This window comes from Scyliorhinus torazame, chromosome 10 (assembly GCF_047496885.1).
Source record: "Scyliorhinus torazame isolate Kashiwa2021f chromosome 10, sScyTor2.1, whole genome shotgun sequence".
Classification (NCBI taxonomy): domain Eukaryota; kingdom Metazoa; phylum Chordata; class Chondrichthyes; order Carcharhiniformes; family Scyliorhinidae; genus Scyliorhinus; species Scyliorhinus torazame.
This window is the reverse complement of record NC_092716.1, coordinates 228,989,794-229,003,929: the sequence shown is the minus strand read 5'-3', so window position 1 is coordinate 229,003,929 and position 14,136 is coordinate 228,989,794. Positions and strand designations below refer to the sequence as shown.

Here is a 14,136-nt window from a genome sequence, read left to right as displayed (position 1 = left end):
GTGCAGGTTAGGTGGATTGGCTATGCTAAATTGCCCTTAGTGTCCAAAAAAGGTTAGGTGGCGTTACGGGGATAGGGTGGAGGTGTGGGGATGGGGTTGAGGTGTGGGCTTAGGTATGGTGCTCTTTCCAAGGGCCGGTGCAGATGGGCCGAATGGCCTCCTTCTGCACTGTAAATTCTATGATGCTATGAGATGCTGGAATTGTCTTATGAGGAGAAATTGGGGAGATTTGGGTCTGTATTCTCTCGGCTTTCAAAGATCGAGGGATAACCTTATTGAAGTGTGCAAAATTTGTACATGTCGTGACAGGCTGGATATGGATGTTTCCCCTGGCTGACTTAATCTCAGGATAAGGGATAGGTAATTTAAGACTGAGATGAGGAGGATATTCTTCATTTTGGGATTGGTGAATCTTTAGAATTTTCTACCCTGGCAGTTTGTGGAGGCTCTATCATTGAGCACGTTGAGAACAGAAATTGATAGGTTTCTGGCAATTAATAACATCAAGGAATATGGCAATAGTACAGGCAAGTGGTGTTGAGGTAGACAATCAGCCATGATCTAATTGAATAATGGAGCAGGCTTAACAGGCTGAACGGTCGACTCTTATTCCTAATGGATTTCTGGGCTCTCAGTTGGCTGAGTTTAAAAGTTTTTTTTCAACATATCCTAATTTCCACGGTGGGTAAAAGGGCAGAATGGGCATGGAGGTGCCCAATCTTGACATGGTGGTGGTGGTGGTGGTGGTGGGGGGGGGGGGGTGCATGAGGAGGCAAAGGGGTTGTGTGAGGGACATACCTAAGCATGGGGCATGAAGGATCATAGGGGTGGATGGGGGCATGGATGGAGCATTGACGTATGTTGGGGGCTGAGCATGAGTGAGAGTTATGGGCCTCAGTATAACTGGAACTAAGCCTCAAACACAGAGTGTGCACCTAATCCCTGGTTAATTGCAGTAACCAGATTTGAAGTGGGACAGCAGCCTTCAAAGATAAATCAAACATCTGAACCTTTCAATACAGTCTGAGAATCAACACTTAAAGTAATTGTGTGTAGTTTGCACAGTAGTCAAAGTAAAAAAAACTTGAAGGGGTTGGTGTGAAATCATGGACTGGATTCGCTGTGAAAAGTGGAGCGGCTTGGTAAACTGGTGGGGGAGGAGGTCTTCAAAGAACTCCCGAGATGGATTGAGGGCACAGGTCGCTGAGGAGGAGGCCAAAGGCGGGGGATTGCCAAGGGTGATGGTTGCACAGATATCTGGACAAGGAGAAGATTCTGCAGTGGGAAAAGGAGACGAGGAAGTGCACCTGAGAAGGGAATGTGATTCAGGTCTGCCTGGAGCTGAGTGCAGTGCTGGTGACGCGCCGGACTGGGTTCAACAGGGTCAAAGCGGTTCTGTTCAAGGAAGGAGTGAAGTTTGAGGGGCTGTACCCAGCCCGGTTATGAGTCACAAACCAGGGCCAGGAGTTCTATATGGACATGCTGGAGGAGGTGAGCAGGTTTTTGCGAGACCATGATCTTATTGAATGGTAGAGCAGGCTTGATGGGCTGAATGGCCTACTCCTGCTCCTATTTCTTATGATCTTATTAAGAGATTTCTGGAATGAGTTCCAGAATTTATCATTTGTTCTTGAGCAGCAAGGTTCATTGAATCACAGAATTGTTACCATGTAGAAGGCCAGAGTAACAGTGTTGCCTCTCTGAAGGAGCAATTCCATCACCTTGGAGGGATTTTTTTGCTGACTGAAAAGTAGGATTCATTTTAGTTTTGGTTTAGGTGGTATTTAGTTCTCTGGGTGGTTGGTCAGTTCTTCTGTCGGATATCACCTGTGCAGAGGTCAAACTATTTTCCACTATATTTCAAATGTTATTTTTTCTTTGGGCTTTCACTATGTTTGCCTCAGACTAAGATTTCTGGCTTTCATTGCAATCTAGATTTTTTTCTAGATACAACCTTGCATGGAGCCATTTTCAATGCATTTCATAAAATGTTGCTGTGTCTCCAAAGTCAGTTTCTGTGTTTTATCATTTTAATGATCGAGGAAGCCAGCTGTAGTGAAACAAGGATTTATTTTATATATAATACTCTGCCCACGGCAGTAACTCCACAATCACAGGCTCCGTTGGGACAGCCAACAACTCTGGGCCCTGCCTCGGCTGGCTTTAACGTTTAGGTCCAATGAGCTCCAGCTGGGTGGCCTCCGCCCCCTACCTGGGAAGCTCGTACTCCACATGTCCCAAGGGGAGATCGACAATGGTTTCCCCATGGTCCTCGTGGGGATTATGACAATCATGTTGATTTTCTTCCCTTTTTGTTTCATATTCGCATTTTATTTGCTATATTCTCCAAGAATATACAACACTAAGAGTGATGATTATTTGTCTGCAATTTGCAATTTACAATACAGTACTTGAAAGTGCTTGAATTCCTTCTTGTACCACAGGCTTACTTAGACATTGTTGTTGCAAAATCAGTTATTTTTCTTTTTTTAATATAAATTTAGAATACCCAATTCCTTTTTTTTCCAGTTAAGGGGCAATTTAGCATGGCCAATCCACCTAACTGCACATCTTTGGGTTAGTGCTAACCACTGCGCCACCGTGCTGCCCATCAGTTATTTTTCGAAGCCATTCAATGCAAATACAAGCATAGGACTGATTTGAGTTTGTTTGATTGAAGCCCTATGGATTTTAATGGACAGTTATTTAAATTTGAATCGTGCTGATCAAAACTATTTGCTACGATATGTTTAAATCAAGGAGATAATTAAGCTTAAGAATTATTTAAAACCTTTGTTTGTCTCTGTTAATATTCACATTATTTTAATGTTTCGTATATTTGTTTAGCAGCTAAAGCTTCAATTGCATTCTAGCGTAATGTTATTCCACTGCTTGTAGAAGACACCAAACAACACATGAGGAAATTTATTAAAACTTAAGTCAAAACAAAATGAAAAAGGTTCACTGTTCAGACCCTGGTTGCATGATAGATTCACCTAATTATCTGGGCAAGTGAAAGAATTTTCTCGGATATGAAGTGGAGGCTTATATGCAAGAATATTCTGAGTCACTGAAACAAAAGATTGTTTTTAGGAAAATGCCAACATGTAACAACCAGTTTTATACTGGTGCTATTACAGATGAGGTGAAAAGATGGGAAATAGGACAAATTATGTCATCATATCATTCCTGCCACATTTGGATACAGCAACCCAAGAGTGCGAGTAGATATCCATTTTCTCTGCTACCTGCTTTGTGAAGCTAGAAAATTGGACAGACTGTCGCAGGAACTCTTATGTGCATCAGTGCTGAGTTGTCTATTTGATGCTATTTATCTTTACCCAGCCGTTTACATCCACAACTTGGTTTAATGTCTTTTTTGAGATGCTGGAGGGACATTTGAAAAATGACAGGAAAAATGGTCCATTCAGGCTGTTCTATGTGATAATGATGCCTAACATATATCACAGTAGTACACTTTCCAACCCATGCAGAACCACATCCTCTCCTGGGACAGGCAAAAAGCGGTAAACTCAGGCCAATTTAGGGGTCAGAAAATCGACTAGATTGCTGTCTGATCCCCTGAAACTAGTCCAGGAAGTCACCTGGGCTCTAATAATTCTGTAGGATCTACCTTTTTCAAGACATAATTTCTGCCCAGCCAGAAACAGGTCTGGTCTCATTTGAAGGAATTTAGTGTTCTGGTTTGCTGTGCCATAGTCTTAACTCTGCAGGCGAAAATGCAAGGGAGGAAGAGCTTGACTCCGCTCTCGGCGCTGGCCTGCTCGTACTTAAATGTTGTGAGCAGCATTAATTTGCTTGAGGTGAATCTTCGGCCCCTGTCTTGGAGGGAGATCCCAGCTTAGAGAGCTGTTGGCCAATAGCATTGACTGGGAGTGGTCGCCATTGCTGAGACTACAGCCAATCCTGTTGAAGGGGAGCCTGGACTACAAGGTTTTTTAAATTCGTTCACGGGATGTGGGTGTCGCTGGCTGGGCCAACATTTAGTGCCCACCTCTAACTTCCCTCCATATAGAGTGCATTTAAGGGTCAACCACATTACTGTGGATGTGGAGCCATATGTAGGCCAGACCAGGTAAGGGTGTCAGATTTTTTCTCTAAGGACACTAATGAACCAGATGGATTTTTTCGACAATCAACAATGGTTTCATGGTCATCATTAGATTTTTAATTCCTGAATTTTATTGAATTAAAATTTCACCAATCTCCCTGGTGAAAATCGCTTATTGTCACAAGTAGGCTTCAAATGAAGTTACTGTGAAAAGACCCTAGTCGCCACATTCCAGCGCCTGTTCGAGGAGGCTGGTACGGGAATTGAACCGTGCTGCTGGCCTGCCTTGGTCTGCTTTAAAAGCCGGGGATTTGAACCCAGGTTCCCAGATCTTGCCCTGGGTTTCTCGATTACGGGGCCAATGCGAATACCACCATGCCACCTCCTTCCCCTATAAGGCAGGGACTTGCCCGGGCCAGGCTGGCAAGCCCCAGTGAGGAGATGGAGAGGGCAACAGATTTGGAGTGCTGGAGGAGAGAACTAAAGGTGGGGATGACCTTGGGGCAGCTTCCAAGAGGGCCCACAAAGGAGGTCTCCTTGCACCTTCGGTGAACAGCAGTCTACATGGCGTGGGCCTACTCCCGTCATAGATAAAATGCTCACAGTGGTGGGATGGGACCCTAGATTTAATTAGTTGGCCACTTAAGGGCCTCAATTGACCCAAGAAACCTATGCTATTAAATAACAATTGCAATAAACTTCACAACTTTTAGTCCTGTTCAGGAAAACTCTTAACATTTCCTAATCTTCCAATTTTTACTCTGACCAATCTCTCTGATTTTGCAAAACAGCTTCAAATTTCTTTAGGACTTTTTAGTTTTCCGTATTTTCTTGAAAGTTTTCTCACAATTTTGTGGAACCTTCTGAATCTTAATACTTTTTCTTTATCTTCCCTATTTTTTGTTTCCTAACCTCTCGTGTCCCTCTCGCTAAGCTTAGGGTGAGAATTGCATGGTTTTATCCCTTATTTAAGACCTGCAATTCTCATCCTTGTGTCAAATTTGTCTCTGGCCTGGTCTGTAGTTTCGCAGAAGTCCGTGTATAGCTTTAAAGCCTTTGTGGCCAGATCTAGAAGATTAATCAGCAACATGGGGTCGAATTAATCAGCAACATGGGGGAACCTCACTATCTGGAGGTTCCCCTCCAAGTCACTCACCACCCCGACTTGGAAATATATAGCCTTTCCCTCACTATTCCCTCCCATACAGGTTTGCCTGTCATGCTTCTCACATGGTGGGGCTCCCTGCCCACCACTGGATTAATACCAGTGGCATCTATATGTGGCCCAAATTACCAATTAAGGTTTCAATTGGCAATAGATGGGAAAGCCAACCACTGGGCTACCCATCACAAACCTAATTGGGATAGAGGCAGGAAGGCGGCTGGGTTACGACCCACCAGCCTCCTGCCTGTTTAAATGCCCCGCCACCAAATTCGTCATGGGATGGGCATTAAATTCCTCTTGTGGATGTAGGCAGGTTATTTAGCTTGATCACTGTGTGTAGAACTAAATAACTGTGATGGCTCGTATTTTGGGGGAACAATCTATATTTTATGTTGGGGTGATGGTTCATTTAATAATAATCTTTATTATTGTCACAAGTAGACTTACATTAACACTGCAATACAATTACTATGAAAGTCCCCTAGTTGCCACACTCTGTACTCCTGTTCGGGTGCACTGAGGGAGAATTCAGAATGTCCAAATTACCTAACAGGGCGTCTTTCGGGACTTGTGGGAGGTAACCGGAGCATCCAGCGGAAACTCACGCAGACATTGGGAGAATGTGCAGACTCCACACACACCCTGACCCAAGCAGGGAATCGAATCTGGGACCCTGGCGCTGTGAAGCAACGGTTCTAAGCACTGTGCTACCGTGCCGCCCCAAGAACTGGGAGAGGGTGGGGTGACTTTTTTTTAAGACCATGCCGTAACGGCGTAACAAGAAGTATGCGCCACTTCTGCTCTCTTGCTTTTTCGCATTTTCCACAAGATTACAATTAAAATTTAAAGTGCCGGTGGCATGTATTGGAGATATGTGCAATGTTACGACGGGAGAAGCTTTTCACTGGTGAAACCTACTGTCAGTGGACATTGTTACAGTTACGGGTGAGTTCGTAAGAGCCTCCTAGTCAGACATTCACTTGTAAATATTTCACATTAGATTGATTTCACTTTATTCATGCGTGCATCATCCTTATTTGTTGAGACTAGTCTAGTCAGAGAACTAAATGTACTGGCACACCTTAGGGTTAGCATGCATTGATAGTTACAGGAGTGTTCATTGAATCATAGAATCTACAGTGCAGAAGGAAGTCATTAGGCCCATCGAGTCTGCACCGGCTCTTCGAAAAGAGCACCCTACTTAAGTCCACACCTCCACCCTATCCCTGTAACCCAGCAACCACATCTAATCTAAATGCAATTAGCATGGCCAATCCACCTAACGTGCACATCTTTGGACTTTGGGAGGAAACCGGAGCATCCAGAGGAAACCCACGCAGACACTGGGTGAATGTGCAGACTCCGCACAGACAGTGACCCAAGCGGGAAGAGACATTTCCTTTACTGTACAAAAAGCAATGTCATTTTTCTTGTTTACTCTTTATTGAATGATCATCTTAGTGTCGAATGTTTTACTCGCTACTCTGTGGGACATGGCTGAACTTGCAGGCTTAGCTGCCCCTCCCTTCAGCGCATTGTGAAGGGCGTTGCGTCAGATCACTCTCAGCAGGGTTAATAGAAATGTTAAGAGTGAACCCAAAGCCTTTGAAGGACCATGCCAGCCAACCCCCTGAGAAGGAAACACGTTTGGACAGTACTGATATTGCCATTGAGACCCCTCATTTTCTACCTCGACTGGCTGTTACAACCATCACCATCCCCCACCCGCCCAACCTCCAACCCTATCACACCCAGGCTGCTAGGTCCTTCCCGCCTGACTGCTCCATTTCCCTGACTCCCACCCTCTGTCCTCCCTTGGATTCTGTTTCCACTCTTCCATAACACCAACCCAACTCCACAACCCACCCGACCCCATCTTCACCAGTCACTCACCCTTGCGAGTCCAGCGTCACCATGAGATCTGCCATTCTCATGATCCCCTCCTTTGTGCCATAGAGTTAAACAAGGAAAACCGCTGACCTTAACACAATTGCACAAATGTAAGCTGGGTGCCACAAGATTCTAGTGCGCTGCTCACTTTATCTTGAAAGTAGGATGAGGCTCGATATGCCACAAACAAGCCAATAACTTTGGCTGAGATTATCTGGTGCCCTCACCCCACCCGCGACAAGTTTTCCCACAGCAGATGTGCCGAGCAATTAGCCGCTGACAAGATCTTCCGGCCCTGCCAAAGTCTACAGGCTTTTGAATGGTTCGCCTGCCGAGGTGCCGGAGGACCCACTGAAGAGTTTCAACTTCAGAAGGACTGGAAGATCCCATCAGCAGGAGGCTGAAAAAGCATGCCTTAATCTCTGAGTCTCAATCTGCCATCAGGAAATTGAGCTTTTGCATCTCACCTAATTAAATCACCTCACACACCACATTTCCTGCAGTCGCAAACTCCATAAAATTTCCCCCCAGGTTTCAGTAGGAGATGATTTCTGGAAAAAAGCCTTGCTTCCAATAGCTGATCATGTGACCAAGTTGCCTGGGATATAAACAATAGAAAATGATCAACAAAAATAATTTTTTAAATTTAAAGTACCCAATTCTTTTTTTTCCCAATTAAGGGACAATTTAGTGTGGTCAATCCACCTACCCTGCACATCTTTGGTTTGTGGGGGTTAGACCCACGAGGCATGTGGAGAATGTGCAACTCCACATGCACAATGACCAGGGGCTGGGATCAAACCTGAATCCATGGTGCCGTGAGGTACCAGTGCTAACCACTGCATCACCATGCCACTCTAACAAAAAGTTAATTATAGGGGTGAGTAGATTGTGGTGTGGCTCAGGTCTCAATCAGGTATTTTTTTCGTTTTTTTGTTTAGAACAAACTTGCTGCAGAAAACATCTAGTTCCATCAGAGCTTGAGATATTGGCTATAAGAAATAAAACTCTTGTTAACTGAAAGACTCCTGAAGATAAATTGGACTTTTGGGATGGCCAGGCTGAGAAGAGTGAGAAAGTTTTAGATGCAAGACCTCAGTGCTAAAGAATTTTAGAACCAGGAGAGTTCTGACTCGAGGTGGGGTGATTAAAATGCTAAAAACATCTGTGTAAAATGGTGAGTCTAAAACTGAGACATTTGAAGAGACAGCTTTGCTGGAAGCAAGTGGAAGGCCCAAGAAATTTCAGCCCTTATACGAATATTTGAAACAATATTCAGAACAAGTGGTTAAGATTCCAATTTCTCATATTTATATGACTTGAGTTTATTGTGGGTGTAAGTCAAATGGGTATAGAAGGAAAGTTAAGAAGTTTGGTTTAAAGTATGAGCCTGAAATTCTCCAGCCGTTCCCACTGGTGAGGTTTTCCGGGAGTCCAACCGATAGTGACCCCTAACTGCGGGTTCCCCGGCAGCAGAGGGTGCAAACAATGGGGAAATCCGTTGACTGTGGCAGGACTAGTAGATCCTGCGGCCTGCCAATGGCGGGTCGCTTCACCTTTGCAAAACACACTGTGGGGGTGGGGAATCCCGCCCTAAGTATTTGTGTTAAATTGTCCTTTTAATATCTTTAACATAACTGACATTTTAAGATAGGAGAGTATAGATATTAATATTCATGTTCTTTAATTCTGTGTAGTAAAAACTTAATGTTTTAGGCCAAGGACCTTGTGGCTTAATTCTTTTCTAAAAACCTGGGTTTTCTGATTCTAAAAAAAATTAACTGAGATTGGAACAGGAGACAAATTGAAATTTAAGAGCCTGAAGCATGTGGAGGGTTTTTCATTGCAATCCAGCAAGTCATCCATGAGCGCAAAGAAATTCCAGCTAAAGCCATTAATTGTGTGCTGATTAACACCTCAGATGGGAAGTGCTGAATAAACATCTCGTTCGGAACAGGTTTGGGCATCAGAAAGATAAGCAAAATAGAGCTGATTAAATACTCTGTGGAATATGATGTGCAGTAATTGACTAAGTCTTTGAATATTTGATCCAAAAAAAGCAATCTCTAAGAGATTAATAATATCGAAAGTAAAATTGCATAGATTTTCCAGAGGTTTGCTTGTTTTCCTTTGTGAAGTAATGGGAGAAATATTTGGATATAAAATTTGATTGGTAAAGTCTATCATTCAATCTTAGTGGCCACGATGCTCCCGAAAGCAAAAAGCAAAATGCTGCTGCCAGCGGGAAAACAGGAGTGTTTCCCCAAAGGCCCCCCCTTGAGAACCCTCCCCCAGAGAGACCCCCTTCAGGCCCCACCCCTAGGCAGTGCCAACCTGGCGTTGTGAACTCTGAAATGGGGAGGGAGGCAAGGAGATGAGACCCTCTCTGCACTTATCTTCAGGATACCTGGGGGCGTGGGGGGGTTGGGTTTGGCCGGGCTGGAGGGGCTCAGGTCAAGGGTCGTTCCCGGAATGGGGGTCGTGCGGCAGCTCTTCCCTCTAACTTTGAAAATCACTGAACTGTCTTTCAGCATGTCAAGTTGTAGTTAAAAGTCTTCCCTCTGTAGCCTTGAAATCTTTTGATGTCCTCTCACAGCATGTCAATCTCAATGATCTATCAAATGAAGGAGCTGCACCTAATCGTGCCCGCATAACTTCCAGCAGGTCTACAAGGGTTATGAGGGGCATGGATAGAGTGGATGGGCAGGCACTCTTTCCCAGGGTGGAGGGGTCAGTCACCAGGGGGCATTGGTTTGAGGTCCGTGGGGCAAAGTTTAGAGGAGATGTGCGAGGCAGGTTTTTTATGCAGAGGGTGGTGAGTGCCTGGAACACGTTGCCAGGGGAGGTTGTGGAAGCAGATACATTAACGGCGTTCAAAGGGCATCTTGACAAACACATGGATAGGATGGGTATAGAGGGATACGGCACAAGGAAGTGCTGAGGGTTTTGGCAAAGGTTGGTATCATGACCGGTACAGGCTTGGGTGGCCGAAGGGTCTGTTCCTGTGCTGTATTGTTATTTGTTTTTGCACAATGGATGTGAAATTTGGATCCATGGTGCTGCTGGAGATGGCTCTACAGAAACTCTTCTGAGGGTACAGTATACCATAGAATCATAAAAACAAGGCAGAAGGAGACCATTTGGTCTATTGTGTTTGCAACGACCCTCCAAAAGAGCACCCTACTTAGGCCCACTCCTCTGCCCTATCCCCTTACCCCCACCTAACCTTTGGACAACAAGGGGCAATTTAGCATTGCCAGCCCACCTAACCTGCACATCTTTGTATTGTGGGAGGAAACTGAGCACCTGGAGGAAACCCACCCAGGCACGGGGAGAACATGTAAATTCCACACAGGCTGTCCTAAGGTTGGAATCGAACCTGAGTCCATGGTGCTGTGAGGCAGTAGTGATAACCACTGTGTCACTGTCATCTAGAAAAGAATGCTCATGCCTGCTTTGGGAACTTGTCATATCATTATGTGTCATAAGCTGACTGATCTGACACACAATTCCCAAATGTGGACCATGCAGGTGCATTGAGCAAGTTTGCTTGTCATAGAGTCAGAGAGTTTTAGAGCACAGAAAGAGGCCTTCATCGTGTCTGTGGCAATCATCAAACAGCTATCTATTCTAATCCCATTTTCCAGCACTTGGGCCATAGCCTTGTAAGCTATGGCGTTTCAAGTGCTCTCTTGCCCTAGCAGTCTTCTTAAATGTTGTGAGGGTTCCTGTCTCTATAACCCTTTCAGGCAGTGAGTTCCAGATTCCCACCACCCTCTGGGTGAAGTTTTCCCCCAAATCCCCTCTAAATCACCTGTCCCTTACCGTAAATCTATGCCCTCTGGTTCTTAAACCCTCCACTAAGGGGAAAAGCTTCTTCCTATCTACGCTATCTATGTCCCACATAATTTTGTACACCTCAATCAGGTCCCCCCTCAGCCTTCTCTGCTCTAAGGACAACAACCCTACCCTATTTCGCCTCTCTTCATAGCTGAAATGCTCAATTCCAGGCAACATCCAAGTGAATCTCCCCTGAACCCTTTCTAATACAATCACATCCTTCCTATAATGGTGCGACCAGAACTGCTCACAGTACTCTAACTGTGGCCTAACAAGTGTTTTGTACAGCATCATAATCTCCCTGTTCTTATAGCAGAAACTTGTAGTTTGTGTGGCACCTTGCTCCCCACGGCAGGACCTGCCAGCCTAGTCCTAGTCCCAACGATCAGCTTTGTTCAGGCTCCATCAGTGTATCCACTCTCAGTTGCACTGCTAGGACGAGAGAGCTGCCAGCCATTGATTTCCTGGCAGCTCTCAGAAATGGAACATCTGCCCTGATTGCGGAGAGGGGTTTGGGGGTGGTGATGGGGGGTGCTGCCTCAAGTCAATCAACAGCCCAACAGCTGCTGAATGGCTGTGGGGCGAGCCAGTCAAGCTGGAGTGGGATTGTCCCCTGACCTTAACACAAGGTGGGCGGGTACCCTGCTCCCAAGTGTTAAATTTGGTCCGTGGTCTAGAAGCGATATAGAAATTGTAATCTGAAAAGTTACACAGAGAACGTGCTTACAACAAATTGTATTAATAAGAAGGCTGGCAGTTTCAAAATCCTGACCAACTACGTCTGCATCATTATGTAAAGGATTGAAAGATTATGGCCTGGATTTTCACTGAGTCAGGGTGACACTTTTGTGGGCACTTTCTCCCAGGGTGGGTAGGTTGAGCCAGAAATGTTCCCAACTCTCGTTACCCGCCCTAAGGATTAAAATTCAGGCCTTTATCTCAATCTATGGTCAGTTTACCTCAAAAACTCCATTCATCTACATTATCTTTGGGAATCATTGATCCCATGTTGGCATAGTACAGGAGAAACTTTCAGTGTTTGTGTGCAACTTTGTAGTTCATTTAAGAAATTTCCTTTTGACAGAGAAGAACGTATACTGTATTTTGATATGCAAATGAATTATTCACCAACAATTTTCATTTATTTTTCAGCTTTTGACATGAAGAAAGATTTAGAGACATTAATTGCAGAAGAACGGGCTGAAATAATTTCCAATTATAACAAGGTACTGTGTAATTTACAAAACAGAACAAAGGAACTAACTATAGTGCTGGATGAAAATTGTGGCGAGGGACTGAAGGGGTGTTTATAATTTTCACCCGAACATTTTTGCTCTATACATTAATCCCTCCTGTTACATTGCCTTTAAAACATATGGGGATGATTTTCATATGGAATGTAAATCAGGTAGGCAATGTGTGGGAATCTAAACCATTTTGCTTTGTGACCCTTGTTATGATGCAGAAAATATAATGGGCACCTTGCTGATCTGTAAGGGCAAATTGTGGCAACGTGGGATGATTTAGAAGAGCCTGCAGCAGCACCATGAATGGGAGGGGTAGATGTGTCAGAAGTGAAAGGATGTAACCTTTAGAGCAGCAAGCAACATTTTTGCAGAGCCAACCTTTGTATGTTCATTAATTGTGAAGACCTTTAAGGCGCCAAATCTGTAAGTGACTACAGTAAAAATATGTGCCAAATCTTCATGCAGCTTTGCCTGACTACAATTGAATATTCCGCTATTGTTAGCTGTAAGTAACCTTTTACTAAGTTAAATTGTTTGGTGAGTGGGAGCAGGGATTGGTAGTCTCAATGCAGGCAAGAGACCCAAATGGCTTTGGGTGTTGCAGCTACTTCATTTAACCTTGATTTATATGAAGCTCCACCAGTTTTTGGTGGGAATTTTGCTCACCTAGAGTGAGGTCCACTGGAAGTGTGGCACAGATGAAAACCCGGTAGTAAGTGATTTCATTTTGTGTGCTATTTTGGTCCCTGTTTTTAAGTGCAGTTTTTGCAGTAGAAACTTGAAAATAATCTCATAGTCTCATATTGTGTTGATGCCACTTGACGCGTAGTTCTCTATATAAAAAGGTTTGCAGATTTGGCATTAATGTTTCCCACATACTTCTTTCAGTTTCACCTTTGACAGTATTTCTGTTCCCCTTATTCTTTGGTAATAGGGAAGGCAGATAAAATTTAGTTGGTTTCCATCCTATGTGAACTCAGTGACAATTTTCCAACAATCTGAAAATGGTAAAAGATGCATGTGAGTATTCCTGCCTATGTGCAATTCATTCAACATGCCAAATGTTTATGTATGACCAACATTATTGCTTTCAAAAAATAAATTCCTTTGTAATGATCCAAAATTAGTCTGCTGGTTCATAAAAGTAAGGAAGGTTGTAAAATGGGCTGCTTATTCACTATCATCCATTTTACATTATTGCACAGTCAAAGTTACCCTCAGTGTGTTTTTTAGCTGATCTCAAACCACAATGCAGGGCCAACTCATTCAAAGAAATATTTGGCATTCGCAATGTATGGCATCCTGATGAGGGATAGAAATAACCCTGACAAGATGAATAGCAGCTTACAGGATGGAGTTTTAGGGCAGTGTCTTTATAGAATGAAGGGGCATTCCATTCAGGAGATTTAATTTTTATATGGGATGTGTGTCGCTGATAAATCCAGCATTGGTTGCTCAATCTTAATTGTCTGAGGAGATGGTGGTGTGTAGCTTTCTTGAATCGCTGCAGTCCAACTGATGAAGGTACATCTACAGTACTTTTAGGGAGAGAGTTCCAGGGTTTTGAACCTGGTGAAAGAATGGCGATTATAGTTCCATGTCAGGGTGATGTGTAACTTCCAGATGGTGGTGTTCTCATGCATCTGCTGACCTTGTTCTTCTAGGTGATGGAGCTTGCTGGTTTGGAAAGTACTGTCGAAGGAACCATAGTGAGTTGCTGCAGATGTATGTAGAACATAGAACATACAGTGCAGAAGGAGGCCATTCAGCCCATCGAGTCTGCACCGACCCACTTAAGCCCTCACTTCTACCCTATCCCCGAGTTCCAATAACCCCTCCTAACCTTTTTGGACACTAAGAGCAATTTAGCATGACCAGTCCACCTAACCTGCACGTCTTTGGACTGTGCGAGGAAACCGGAG

The 14,136-nt window shown here is 44.1% G+C and overlaps 1 protein-coding gene across 3 annotated transcripts in view; it reads left to right on the top strand.

Annotated features, from left to right (window-relative positions):
* The window catches only part of LOC140384641 (uncharacterized), a 508,791-nt gene that overhangs the window by 166,933 nt on the left and 327,722 nt on the right, over nt 1-14,136 (top strand). For all 3 annotated transcript variants that reach the window (XM_072466529.1, XM_072466530.1, XM_072466528.1), the window contains one exon: nt 12,120-12,193. In XM_072466529.1, coding sequence (XP_072322630.1) covers nt 12,128-12,193 — 66 coding nt within the window. In that variant the 5' untranslated portion in view covers nt 12,120-12,127. The remainder of the gene's footprint in view (nt 1-12,119; nt 12,194-14,136) is intronic.